The sequence below is a fragment of the Eublepharis macularius genome, chromosome 16 (assembly GCF_028583425.1).
Source record: "Eublepharis macularius isolate TG4126 chromosome 16, MPM_Emac_v1.0, whole genome shotgun sequence".
NCBI classification, from domain to species: Eukaryota; Metazoa; Chordata; class Lepidosauria; order Squamata; family Eublepharidae; genus Eublepharis; species Eublepharis macularius.
Genome location: NC_072805.1, coordinates 13,158,653 through 13,172,545, shown reverse-complemented (window position 1 = coordinate 13,172,545; position 13,893 = coordinate 13,158,653). Strand labels below are relative to the sequence as shown.

The window sequence follows — 13,893 nt, the reverse complement described above, 5'->3', positions numbered from 1 at the left end:
TACCCCCCAAGCTCACTCTCCTCCACTTGCTCCCCCTCTAGACAGGCAGGCTGCTATGTCTTCAGCCAAGTCTCCCTAGAAAGTGTGTAGAGGGCTATCAAACAGTCAGGCACAGAATTCTTCATTCCCCAGCTCCTTGGCTGAAATAACCAAATTACTGAAATTGGGAAGTGAGAAACAAAGCTCTGTGGCTACCACAGAAGCCCAAAAGCCTTGGCAAGGAGAAGTGCTGGGGACTGCTGCCCCATCTTTCCGCATCCTACTACCCACAGCTACGATTCTCCGCACCCATTCTTACTTCTTCTTGCCTGCTATGCCACCAACATATCTCGTTCAACATCACTGCAGTACAAACCTCACCACTGAGCTGATGAAGCTGTTGCCACAGCACAGAGCATGCTTTCCCTGCTTGCTACCAGGTGTTCTGAACCTCCCGCAATCGACACGTTCCATGCATCCACCCCTGTGCAACCGGCTATTCCTCCACGTGACCTAGAAGGGTCAGCATAGGTGGCATGCAGCTCCCATCAGGGCAAAAATGGCAGCCCTCCAGAATTAAGACATGGGCTACTATTCTGAGGAGGATACAAGTTACACACACCTGTAACCATGGCTTTTTTTCTGGGGAAAGAGGTGGCAGAACTCAGTGGGTTGCCCTCGGAGAAAATGGTCACATGGCCAGTGGCCCCGCCCCCTGATCTCCAGACAGAGGGGAGATTGCCACCCGCGCCGCTGAGGGCAATCTCAACTCCCCTCTGTCTGGAGATCAGGGGGCGGGGCCACCGGCCATGTGACCATTTTCAAGAGGTTCCGGAACTCCATTCCCCCTGAAAAAAAGCCCTGCCTGTAACCAAATGGATTCTATCACTCAGTTGGTGTGCAAAGAACTTTCCTTGTCAACTAGAAGGGCCATTTTGTTGAAGAGTTTGGTGCAATCAGGAGACAACATAATTCATTTTCTTTACAAGAAATTTCATCCTGTGGTGGCCAATCTGCATGGTGACTGCAGTTGTAACATTTTTGGAAATTTTGAAGTCATGGTGTGGCATTTTTTGCTGTTTTTTCTAGGGAAAAAATGGGAATTTGGGGGGGGGGGAGTGGAAGGTACTACATAACACTTTCCTATCAAACCTAAACATACTTTGCTTATTTAACAACATAAAACACATCCTATATAGCTCAGGATATTTATGGAATTTAAAAGTATAAATGCCTTAGTTTCTAAAAGCAAAACTGGAAATACATGCAACACTAAAGCAAGACAGAGCTGCATACTATGTTATCTGGATCATATTTCATTCCTTGCAAAAATCTATTTCCGAGGAATTTTATTCACAGCTCCCCTAAACTTTCCAATTTTTCCCATGGGCAAACTGGAAAAACTCCTCAGACATTTGCATGCTAAATATATTGAGTAAAACCTTGTCTTCAAAAGCATTTCACTCATCTCAAAGAAAAAAAAATTGATTGTTTTAAAGTCCCCAAAATGTTCATCAGAAAAATTCAGAGAAAGTCCTTGGGAAAAACAGAGAAAACCGTTTCTCTGGGCCTCCACATCTCTGATGGTGATCCGCTAACCAAAAATGTGTGACGTTTTGTTTTACAAAAGGAAGCTTCTAGGGGTGTTGCTGTTCTCAAGGTGGAGTAGTCTGGCTCAGGCACCATATCAACAGTAGTGAGAGTCAAAGGCTCACTCTTGGATATATTAAAGAATATGCAAATTCCCACACTGGTTTTCTAAGAAAAATACACAGCTAAGTCCGCTAGCATGAGGGACACTTGTGGGTTCAGGTACTGTTCTCTAGATTCTTGAAAAGTGATTCTTATCGTGTGCTGCGTATCCGCCCATGATGTAATTCCCAAGGCCCTCATTTGCAGTTAAGAATCTAACAAGTGCCCAGAAAGTCGGCATCATATTACTGAGATAATGAATACAGGAGCACAGTTAGAAGCTAGCATCGGCACGCCACACTCCGGCTGCATGGCTGCCGACACTGGACAGCTGCAATCATGGAATACTTGGGCTGCGCTGCAAGCAGAAGTTTCTTACTTAAGAGAGTTGGGAAGAAAGTTATTTCCATGGGGGGGGGCGTGATTGGTACACCCCAGAGAAATCATCTTTGAAATATTAATTCTTAAACATAATCTGGGGGCTGTGACTAGCTGGTCACCTCTGGTCTACAGTAGAGAAGGGCATGAACCGTACGAACCAAAGTTTGTCATAAACCGTGCCTTTTTTTTTTTTTGGTTTGGTAACCAGCGGTTCATGGGAGGGCATTTCTGATGAACCACGGTGATTTTTACGCTGGTTCGTTTGGTTCGTCACTGCCAAACAGCCTGGCACTGATCAATCAGTTTCCCAGGCAATGAGGGGGGATGGGCTTTCTGTAGACCTTCTGTTGCCCTGGAAGTGACGTGTTCACGAACCAGTTCGCAAACCAGGCAATTTCATGCCGGTCTGTGGTTCGTGAAACACAATGAACCGCAACAAACCACAATTTCCCGATTCGTGCCCATCTCTAGTCTACAGGTAACAAAGTAGGGGTACTTTTAGGGGTTGGGGCAACATTTGTCTGGGTTCCAAACTTTTGCTGACTTATTTTGCATCAGTTCTTTGCCCATCCATCTATCACACAAACACACACACACTTAGATAACCCACTCCCCAAGCTGATGAAGACAGCTTTGACTTTCAAAAGCTCATACCCTGGAAATCTTGCTGGTCTTTAAAGTGCTACTGGACCCAAATCCTGCTGTTCTGCTGCAGACCAATACAGCTACCCAATTGAAACCACATCTCAAACATATTTTTAAATACAATTAGAGCAGACAAGCTTATTATTTTCCGAATCTCAGGATATGATAATACATTCATTCAAGGCGGTGTCAATTCAAAACTGTTGCTCTGCAACCAAGCCAGATTGGATCTTTTGGAGGAGATGGTTTTAGGTGGGTATCTATGTTGGTCTTGAGTAGAACAGTAGGATTTGAGTCCAGTGGCACCTTGGAGACCAACAAGGTTTTCAGGATATGTGGCCCCTTCGTCAGATATGAGTAGGAATGGAGATTCCTGAACCATTATATGCCAGTCAATGTGGGTAGAGTGCTACCTGCTTAGAACTCTCCTCATGGAAGGCACCACATTCAGCCACATGAAGTGGACATCTACACTGCATTATACTTTTACATTCTGGTGCCCTCCCTGGTTAACACCCCACCCGCTTCTGGCTGGGCTATAAAGGCTCAGAGTTCTCCATTCCTACTCAAAGAAGGGAGCTCTGAATTGAAAGCTCATACTCTGAAGATCTTGTTGGTCTCTAAGGTGCCACTAGACTCAAATCCTGTTCTTTGGTGGAGATGTTCAGTATTTGCTGTCAACACAAGCAGAGGTTTGGAACCTCTGGGAAAAGTTCACAGATAAAAGTCTTGCAGCCATTCCCCCTGGCCCAAGCCCACCCAGTTTAGTGTCATAATCCAACGTAAGGACTAAGGGAGAGTCGACAGGCTCAGGTTGTATGCAGAACATGCAAAGCTTTCCAGCGGTTTCAGGGCTCAGGATAAGGAAGAGTTACTTTCCTCCTAGAGTTAGCCAGAAAAATTTGCCTCCCTGAGTCCTGCCAAGATGGACGCACCACTCAGTCCTCCTGGGACTGTCTACAAGCCCTAGCAAATAAACTGTGCTCCCTTTTCTTTGGAAACTGGAAGAGCTCCTTGAGACAGAGTTTGTGTCCCAAAGAAGATGAGGACAAACAACCACCCAGGCTCTTCCCTGCTCCGTCTTCCTGCTGCATGTGAAGAGGTAAAGGGGCCGGATGAATGGCCACATCACCACACTCCGGGGGGGGGGGATGAACGGCCACATCACCACACTCCGGGGGGGGGGGGGATGAATGGCCACATCACCACACCCCGATCTGCCAGGCAAGGACTGCTGCTGACCCACTCTGCTCTCTTTCCCAATTTGCAAGGACAGATGGCAGGGAATTCAATTCCTTCAGAGACTGGACTGCTGGAAAAACCATTTGGCAAGATGGCAAAACCTGCATCTGGAGTGGCAAGAATGATCTCCTTCCCCTCCTCTGTAGCTACACAGGCAGAGGGGAGAATCCTTCAGACATTCTGAGATCACAAGAAGATTTACAAGCTTCACCAAAGTTTTTTGGGGGGGGCAGGAGGTGCCTTCCAAGAACAGTAAGGCAATTCTGATATTCCCAGCCCTCAAAGCTCTCCAAATTCAGAACAGATCTGGCAGTTTTAGTCAGAAATCTGAACAGGACTGATGGCTAATTTGTAGATCTTTCCATTTCCTGCACTTCAAGAGTTTATTTCCATGGATGGATTTTGTCATTTCTGAGAAGGGGACTACGCAGCTCAAGACTGAGGAGGGATTGAAAGGACGCACACAAAGGTAGTAGACAGGGGCCCTTCGGCTGACACATTCCAAGACTTGAAAGATTTGCAATCAGGGAAGAGAGTTTCCATTTCCATAAGGCAGGAGGCCTAAATATATCCCTCCAAGTGTATTTATAACACACATATGAGGGAGCAATAGGCATAGAAGCTGGATTTCCCTCTCAGGCAAGCTATAAATAACAGCTAAGTCTTGGGATAAGGCTGATGTCCTACTCCCACAACAGCATCTGTGCAGGGTTACGAAGCACCGTTCAAAAAGAAAAAAGAGCACATAAACACTGAGAACAGGGCTATCTATGTGTGTGTGCAGCCACATCCAGTTCTGTAGTTACTTTCAGCAAAACCAAACCACTTTTTCAGTAATGAAATACATTTGAGAAGTGCCCTTACTGCTCTTCATCCAAATTTACTTTTATTTTCCACAGCCAAGCTCTGAAAAACACTCGCTTCAGCAAAAGCTACAATGGGCAGTGCTGACCGGCCAGTACGCATTATCGCCAAATGAACTTTCTTCCCATCTATATTAAATAATAAAATATGCATATGATAGAGGACAAATTTAAATGAATAAATGTACATCTGGCACTTTTTGCACATTATTTGTTAAAGGTGGGTCACTCATTGGAGCAGGGCTGGCAGCTGAAACAGTTGTTTACACACACACAGAAAAACTGGGAAGAAACTAGGCTTGTACTATTGCTGAGGGACCAGCGATATTTCCATTGTCATATTACAACTGTATTTTAGATGCACAATTTCCACATTATCCCAAAGAGTCCAGGCAGGGATATTGGGCTTGCCCACGTCTCCCTGTCTACTGACAACGCTGCCCACCTGGCCTTTGCAACCAGCTGGCCCCAACTCCTACTCAAAACATCCTAATATAAAAAAAGAAGGCAACAGCAGAACCTCTTTCCAACCTTCCTTTTGGGGGACGGTGGCTGAAGGAGCTACCAACTTGTAGCTTCCAGCACACCTCTCAGGGAAGATTCCCCCAAATCCATTTCAGTGTCTGAAATTCCAGGTTGTGGCAGGGGCCAGGAACACTTTTGACCAGCTCTGTGTCGCAGTCTTCTGACAGTTTAGGACTTGCTAGCATCATCTGTGCCTGTGTCATCTTTAGACCAGACTGAATAAGGCTCCGCAACACTTCTATTAGCACGGAACATAGAAGCATGCCCATCGGAATGATTTCAAAACATGGATTGATTTCAAGCGGGCACTGGAATCCAGCTAACTTATATCTGGACCAGAATACCTGGACAGGAATACCTGTCCTAAGCCAAGCCTCAACATATACTATGACCACGGTCCAAAGATTTATTCTGGAAGGTCAGAAATCCCCTTGGGATACATTAATGGCTGGCACAACTGGCTGGGACAGTAACAGTTCCTATTCAGAAAGTGACACAAGCTAAAAGGGAAAAGGCTATGGCTCAGTGGTGAAACATCAGCTTGGCATGCAGAAGGTCCCAGGTTCAATCCCCGGCACCTCCAGTTAAAAGGACCAGACAGTAGGTGGCATAAAAGACCTCTGCTTGAGCCCCTGGGCAGCCACTGCCAGTCTCAGTAGACAATACTGACCTTGAGGGATTGACTCAATATAAGGCAGCTTCATATGACACAAGATGCAACTGGAGTCTTTTTGTAGAATGCTCTGGAGAAATAGGCAGGTTTGAACTGGGTCTCTACAGGGACACTTTAACACACCAGGCATGTATTCCCTTCACCTGTCCACTCATCTCGGTATTATTGCTGATCATTTATTTTACAGATGTAATACGCAAAAGGTGTGTGATGCCATCTGTACAGCAGCACCCTCCCCTACCTGAGAGCCAGGCTAGTATTCTGCTCATGCTAAGAGAATGCAGCCTGGCCCAACCAAAATCATCAAGAACCTTGCAGCACCTTAAAGACTAACATGCAGCAAAGCTTAGCTAAGATCTGAGTGATTGGAGTAATCCTAAACAAGGGACACCAAGAGCACAAGAAAGGTGATGGATGGAACTATGGAGTAGGGCAAAGAAAAGAAACAAGGAAAAGGGAATCTGACCGTGAATAATATTAGCATCTCTTTAAGAGGAGTATAAGACCATCCACTCCTGCCAGAAGAAACGATGGTTGCTTCTTGTTAGGGAATTTTGGGGTAGCCCCCTTTCTTCCAATTAAACTGATTGATCTGGACTGCTCAGAGCTTGCAAGAAAATCCTTCTACACCCTATGATTTTCTGTTCCTACAATTGTTTTTATAACATCATAACACAGAGGCCATATACAAAAGGCACAGTGAGTTTGCTTCCACTATACACCGAAGGTTAGAAATTGTTTATATCGGGAAATATTCCGCTCCAGCCTTGGCTATTATCTCCCAGTTATGTTTTGAAATCTATGGTGCCATTCAAGAATGTTCGTCTTACTGTGTTCCTTTTTCCTGGCAATGACCTGTCAATCTACACTGTTCAAAAGATCATGTACCTCAACTTGATTGCTTGTAACAACTGGCTGTTTGTTTACAGAACTGTATGAGAACTTATAAACGGTATACATTTTTTTCTGTGTTGATTGAAAGGTATAAAATACAAGTGCCGATGCTTTCCTGCATGCATTCAGTTACCGAATTGACTGCATCAAGGCTTACTACTAAATAAACCTTTTTACTTCTATGATCACCAAGTTTAAATGCCTTGAGTTATTTCTCAAACTTGTAGCAAAGTGGGGAAGTTTACAATTGGCTAAGGGTGTTGATTTATTTCCCTCATTACTCTCCTAAGGCATTTTGATCCGTAGGAATATTGCTCTACATAAATGCAATGAAAGATCAAAACTCTGCCAGGATTGAGTGCTCCAACACAGTCACTTCTTTTGAACCCATGCTGACTGGAAACAGACGTGCAGGGCCTTGAAAAACCCAATAGACAAGAGAATATTAACCTTGTGATTTCACTAAATGAGACACTAAAAATGTGACTGATGCAGTCTGCCACCCCATGACAAGCTTTACAACAGTGAGCAAGCAGAAATTAGGAGACGACAAAAGCAACATTCAGAACACCTGGACTGGCAAATTGCTAAATATTTTCAGGAATCCCAAGACAAGGAATTTTATTTTAGGGGCCAGCAGAGCTGGTGCCTTCTAAACAGGAAGCTTTTTGGATTTTTCCTGAATACCCACAAAATCTTCCAGAAAACGTTTACTTTCTATGAAGATATTTTTTCCTTCTTTATTAAAATATTTTCCATTCCCAAAGTGATTACACCTGGATAAAAACTTCAACTACAAAATACAATAAAAATAATAAAAATCAAACATGCATTAGTTTAGAGTTAAAACTGCAAACAATCAACAGGCATGTTTGTGTGAGAGAAACCCAAACTCACAGCAGATCAGAAAAATATAAAGACCTACCCACCAAGTGTACTTATCCCAGGCTCACAATTAAATAAAATAAAAGCCTGGAAAAAAATGCCTAAGCCTCCTAAAAATGTGAAGGGTTGGTGCCAGATGTGCTTCCTGGAAAAAGGAATTCTGTTATTTGGTGCCACCACAAAAAAGGCCCTGCCTGTCAAACCCTCAATGTTAGAAGCGCACAGAGCAGAGTTTTTTCCAGTGTCCTCAGTGACCAGCAAGCAGCTCATGCTGGGGAAGGCAGTCTTTCCAATACCCTGATCCCAAACTTCTGAGGGTTTTAAGAGTCAAAGAGAACACTCTGAACTAGACTCAGAAATGAGGTAAGAGAGAATGAAGTTGGCTCAGAATTGGTGCAATACGATCCAAGCAACTTGCTTGAGAAAGCAATCAAGGGGCCACATTTTCAAACACCTGAATTTTGAGATCTTTTCAAAGGCAGTCCCACACAGGCTGCACTGCAGTAACCCAGTCTGGAAGCTACTGAAACCTGTGCGTAACTGTAGCCTGGCCAGATTCTTGGCACCTGAGTGGATAGCAGGATACAGGAGCCTTGGAGAAAACAGAGAGTGAGAAGCAAAGTTGCAAAGCCAGAAAACAAGGAGAGACTCAAACTGACTCACTCTCTGAACATGCTTACAGCTGCTATACTTGCCTACCATTAATAGCTACGTTTCTCTTAAGATGCACATTGTTAAAAATGATGCGCTGAAGCAACTGATGTATGTCTTATGTCTTTCCAAATCTAGGTTCCTGTAACAGGTGGGGACTGTTCCAATCTAGAAAAATGTTCTTTAAAAGAAACAGTTTGGTAACCAAGTTTTGTACTTACTACAGCTTGTACGCAAAGGGCCTTCCTTATAAAACAGTGAATAAGCATTAAAGAACAAAATATTTACCCTTCAAAAGAGAATTAAAGACCCCCTCCTCCATCTAACATAGTCTACAAAGGTTTACAACAGACATTTTCAATATATGAAAACAATGGCAACACAATGGGGGGAAAACCTGAGCAAGAATCAAGTCACTGGCGCACAAAACACACAATGGCCTCCTCTTCCGGCCACTCCCCAAAAAGGACAGATCTCTGTAAACTTTTATGCAAAGAAACATCTCAAGATGACTGCATTGTACTGAAATCAATCCAACACCAAGACCTCAGAAGAGCACCTTTTCCTTCCTTCCTTCCACTCTTTTTACTGGAGATGCAAATGAACCTCGAATCTCTTGTAACTTTCTGCTAAAACACCAAAATACGGGCTCACCAATTAATTCGATGCATCGTTGCATTCAAGAGGGAAAGACTGCCTTTGAGGTACTCAATGACAATCCTGCCCCGTAGACCCTTTAGTCTAACCTACCTCACAGGATCGTTGTGAGGTTAAAATGGAGGAGAATGATGTACGCTGCTTTGGGTTCCCACTGTGGACAAAGGTGAGAGCCAGTTTGGTGTAGTGGTTAAGAGTGGCAGGACTCTAATCTGGAGAGCTGGGTTTGATTCCCCACTCCTCCACTTGAAGCCAGCTGGGTGACCTTGGGTCAGTCACAGCTCTCTTAGCACCACCCACCTCACAGTGTGATTGGTGTGGGGATAATAGTAACATACTTTGTAAACCACTTTGAGCAGGTGTTAATTTGTCCTAAAGGGCTGTATATAAATCAAATATTTATTATTCATTATTATTAAATGAAGTAAATAAATACGTTAAAAAACAGAGTACACAGGTAGTACTAAGGGAGAAGAGGAAGGAGCCGAGCTTCCAAATGGGTGCCTGGCTACAAACAGGTATTTGGACAGACCAAGCTGTTTGCCTTAGAACTGCAGGGGAGCCAAGATGGTGAGATGAAGGTGCTTACGAAGGAAATAAGAGACAAAGCAAGCTGAGTTTTTTGGAGGGACACACAGAGGCTGGGGAGGGCTGAAAGTGTGTCCAGCCCTATCCAAGAGGACACTCTTTGCTCAGCACTCATGACAGCAGAGATCCTGGAACAATTCCAAACTTCCCCTTTGTTTGCTAGCATGAGTCTGCAGCTAGGGAAGTACTCTGCAGAGGGGGAAACTCCAGTTCTGGCCCAGCAGCCACCTGCTGATTTGACTGGGCTTGTTTCATCCTATCTGAAGTAAAGCTTGGATCAAGTAGAGCAAGGCTGGAAATGATCAAGTGCCACTTCCGTATTGCTGAGCACAGGGGATTTGCATCCACTCTTCGTGCTCTTCCCTCCCCACTGGGTCTGCAGCAGCTAGGGCTTCTTTTTGGGATGTCGCAAGTGCCCATTTCTGCTCTCTATGATATACTGGCAATTCCCCAGATGCTACCACCAGAGATGGGCATAAACTCATAACCTCTCCAAATTCTACATATGGCCCACCTGACCCAGTGATCTGTATTGGGGCAGGAGATGCTTGTATGGATTTTGTTCTGATAGGGGCCAGAGTTCCTTACCAGATTATGTCCAAAGCAGCAACATACACTTTTTCTATGTTGTAAATGCCCATATCCACAAACATGTTGTGCTGAAACTGCTTGGCCAGTTGAGGGGAGGAGGACACGGTAGGGAAACCTTAAACAGGAGGACTGGGGACAGAAATGGGAAGAGCTGTGGAGGGCTCTGCCTGCCAGACTCACAGGCCACCCCTGTATATAAGCTGGTGGGCTGGACATCAGCCCTGAAGAAGTCATGTCTGCAGGGGGGCAGAATGCAAGGGTCTCAGTGCAACTCACTGTCACAGCCTACAGCTGTTCTGGTAACATGAGTCAAAAACACGGAGCACTGATGAAACATGTACAGCTGTAAGCGCCACTGCAGTGGCCTACAATGGATATAACCGTCATGGCATATCTGGAATTGCAGAGTGCTACTCATAATCTAAGGCAGTTTACACTGCCAGATCTTACTTTCTTTTGGTGTATTTAGTTCTCTCAGAAAACAACAGAAGAAAGAAGAAAATGGGGGGTGGTATGAAAATATACACTTGCAATGGTAAATTGTGTGTCTCCTGTTACAGATGCAAAGTACTACAAAAGGCCGAAGGACAGCCAGCCAAAAATACTGGACAGCGGCCATTTATTTTAAATTGCCTCCCAAAGAGGTGAACGCTTGCCAGAAGCTCTTCCGACTTGTAGCTCAGCCAGTGTGGTGTAGTGGTTAGAGTGCTGGACTAGGATCTGGGACACTTAGGACTCTGCCACGGAAGCTTATTGGGTGACCTTGGGCCAGTCACACCCTTTTGGCCTAACCTACCTCACAGGGTTGTTGTGAGGATAAAATGTGAGAGAGGAGAACAATGTAAACAACTCTGGGTCCTCACTGGGGAGAAGTAAATGAAGTAAATAAATAAAAATGAATAAACAGCTTATCCTGCTTTATTCTAACTTCACATTGTTTAAAAAATGTGCTTGAAGAAAGTGACACAGCGAACGCAATCCAAGCAAAAGGAAAGTGCAAGGCACTGGATGAGATCCAAAAGGCAGAGGGAGGCCAGACTGTATCATCTTAGCAGGTCATGCACAAAAGGAGGAACCGGAAGTCAGGCAAAGTCCAGGTTCTGGCTCAGTAGTCCTTCTCAACATCAAAGGCCCTGGACTGCAGCTAAACCTACCAAGAGCACCAGATCAAAGGAGCTTACAGAAGGCAACAGAGGGATCTGGCACAGATGGCAGAATCAGGCAATCTGCCACAGAATGCTACCATCCCCCCAGAATCCACATTTTTATTTTTTAAAAGGAAAAGTTTTGAGTGTTCATTCTCCTAAATGCCTAAAAACCAAATTCCAGTTTCCCTAAAGACACAGCACCTCCCTGAAAGCCAACAATACATTGCCCAATTTTTTTTCCAAATCCTGTCCAAAAAATTCACTTAGATGTACAAAGAAAAAATATACATGTTATTAAGCAAACTGATGACATCTGAATCGTGTTGTATTTTAATGCAAAAACACAGACTTCATAGTTTGAAGGTGCCAATTATCATCTGGTACAAACTGGAAGGGGCAGACTGTCTGCACCCAGTTTACCCTTTAGCAGGATCCACAGCTCAGGTGGTGTAAATCCAGGTCCTCTCAAGTCCTCAGGAGACAAAAAAAGAAGTCAAGCCCATCCGCAGGGGAGAAATGGCAGCAGGGACCTGCCCCACCCCAGCAAAGGAGTATCTCATTCTCAAGGAATATTTTTTTTTTTTAACTCAAACCCCAAACCAGGAGCCAATGCAGTCCGTCCAGCGGCTCAAGGACATATTTAAGACTGAAGAGCCCCAACTTCAAACACCCATGAGGGCATCTCAGTGGGGTGGTCCAGGGCATGTTACCCTCTAACCTACCTCACAGGGTTATCAGGAGCATGAAATGGAAAGGGGGAGAATCATGGCCTTGACAGTAGACCAAAAAGGTGGGCGTTAAGGGGCAATAGGGGAACTTACAGTTGGCAGCAGAGTACTATTAAAAAGTTCCCCTCTCAAGTGGGATTAAAGTGAGCGTGGTGTAGTGGTTAGAGGTCAACTTGGGCCACATATGCTCTCAGCCTAATCCATCTGACCAGGTTTTTGTGAGGTAAAATGGAGGAGCAGAGAATGTAAACCACCTTCGGCCTCTATTAGGGAGAGAGACGGGGTATAAATAAATAGTCAATAGAGCACGCGTGGCCTCCAAAGGGGTGTGTACTTGTGCTACATCCCACTTCCATAGGGCCAGACAACACTTCTGGGAAATCCCTTGGAAGCAGCGCTCCTGAGCCCAACGAGAGGCGGAGGCAGGAATGCTGGGCCAAGAGCCGAAGGGGCCTGAGTAGCTGCTAAGGGAGGTCACCTTGCTGCCTTGTGGGCCTCAGTCCCCACGACGGGTCTCAAGAGCCAGGGGCAGGCCGGGGCCGGGAACTCCAACCGGGGAAAGCCCCTTCCCTTCTAGGGGCGGCCCAGGCCAGGCCCGCCCTGACCACTGGCGGCCTTTACCTGCGTCCCTGTGAAGGGCCCAAGGGGCGAAGCCGGGAGAACAAGGTCAGCCAAAAGGCATCCAAGCTCAGGCGCCTCAGCGGCATTTCACACCTCCGAGCGCCCCCAACGCGGGGCTGAGCGCTGTGACCTGCCCGGGCCAAGCCGGACGCTTCTCTTCCGCGGCTGGGTCGGGCTACCACCAGCCCTCCCGAAGAGCGGGTTCCGGGCCGCCCAGCGCGAACATCTCACTGAGGCGCGAAGGGGAGGCAGCCGAAGGCCGCGGAAGGGGGGCCTCTGCGGACAGGCCGCGCTCCAAGCGAGCCAACCTGCCCCACCAGAGCTGCCTCTTGGCCGCCCGGCCCGACCCACGCGAACGCGGCGGAGTTTAGGGTTTCACGCCCAAGCCAACTCCTCGCCGGGCCATTTCGGCTCCCGAAGCGCATTCAGTGATCTGCGGCGTTTCATCGCCTTCTGTGAAAAGAGCCTGCATGGAAAAGACAAGCGCTTGAGCGGCGCAGAGGCGGCCCTCTGCACATGCCCAGGGGCGCGCGTCCTCCTCTCACCGCCGGGGGCCCGCAGAGCGAAGCGGCGGACGAGCAGCCCCGGCGCGCCAGGCGATCCCCGAGCCGCCCCCCCTCCCCTCCCCTCCCGCAGCGGCGGCCCCGCGTCGAGGCGGGGGGGGGGCGTAGCCTCCACGCCCCCTCCGCCGCGCGAGCCCCCCGGAAGGAGCCCGCCGACTCCACCGGGGCCGCCTGGGACGTGCCCGGGAGGCGGGCGGCGCGGCCGTGGGGAAAAGGCTGCCCGGCCACTCCGGCGTCTGGGCGAGGGGCGACAGCGGCGGCTCGCAAGCAGCTGCTGCAAGATGCGGCCGCGGAGGGGAGGGGGGCGGCTTGTTTACCGGGCGAGAGCCGCTCCTCCTGCGGCAGCCCCTCGCCTCTCCCCTCCCCTCCCCTCCCCCGCGGCCGGAGGAGCCCTGCCTGCCTCGGCTTACCTTCATGTCGTTGACGATGGCTTGGAAGAGGCCGCCCAGCGCGCCGCACTCCTTCTCCGCCGTCTCCATGGCGCGCCGATCCCGGGAGCCGCGGGGAGGATGCAGCCGGCGAGGACGGCGAGCGGCAGGCTGCGGGCAGAGGAGGAGGCGGAGGCGC

General features: G+C 47.4%; 1 protein-coding gene across 2 annotated transcripts in view; it reads right to left on the bottom strand.

Annotated features, from left to right (window-relative positions):
- Positions 1-13,893, bottom strand: part of MTSS2 (MTSS I-BAR domain containing 2) — an 87,785-nt gene extending 73,892 nt beyond the window's left edge. For both annotated transcript variants that reach the window (XM_055000351.1, XM_055000352.1), the window contains exon 1: positions 13,737-13,893. In XM_055000351.1, the coding sequence (XP_054856326.1) occupies positions 13,737-13,805 (69 nt within the window). In that variant the 5' untranslated portion in view covers positions 13,806-13,893. The remainder of the gene's footprint in view (positions 1-13,736) is intronic.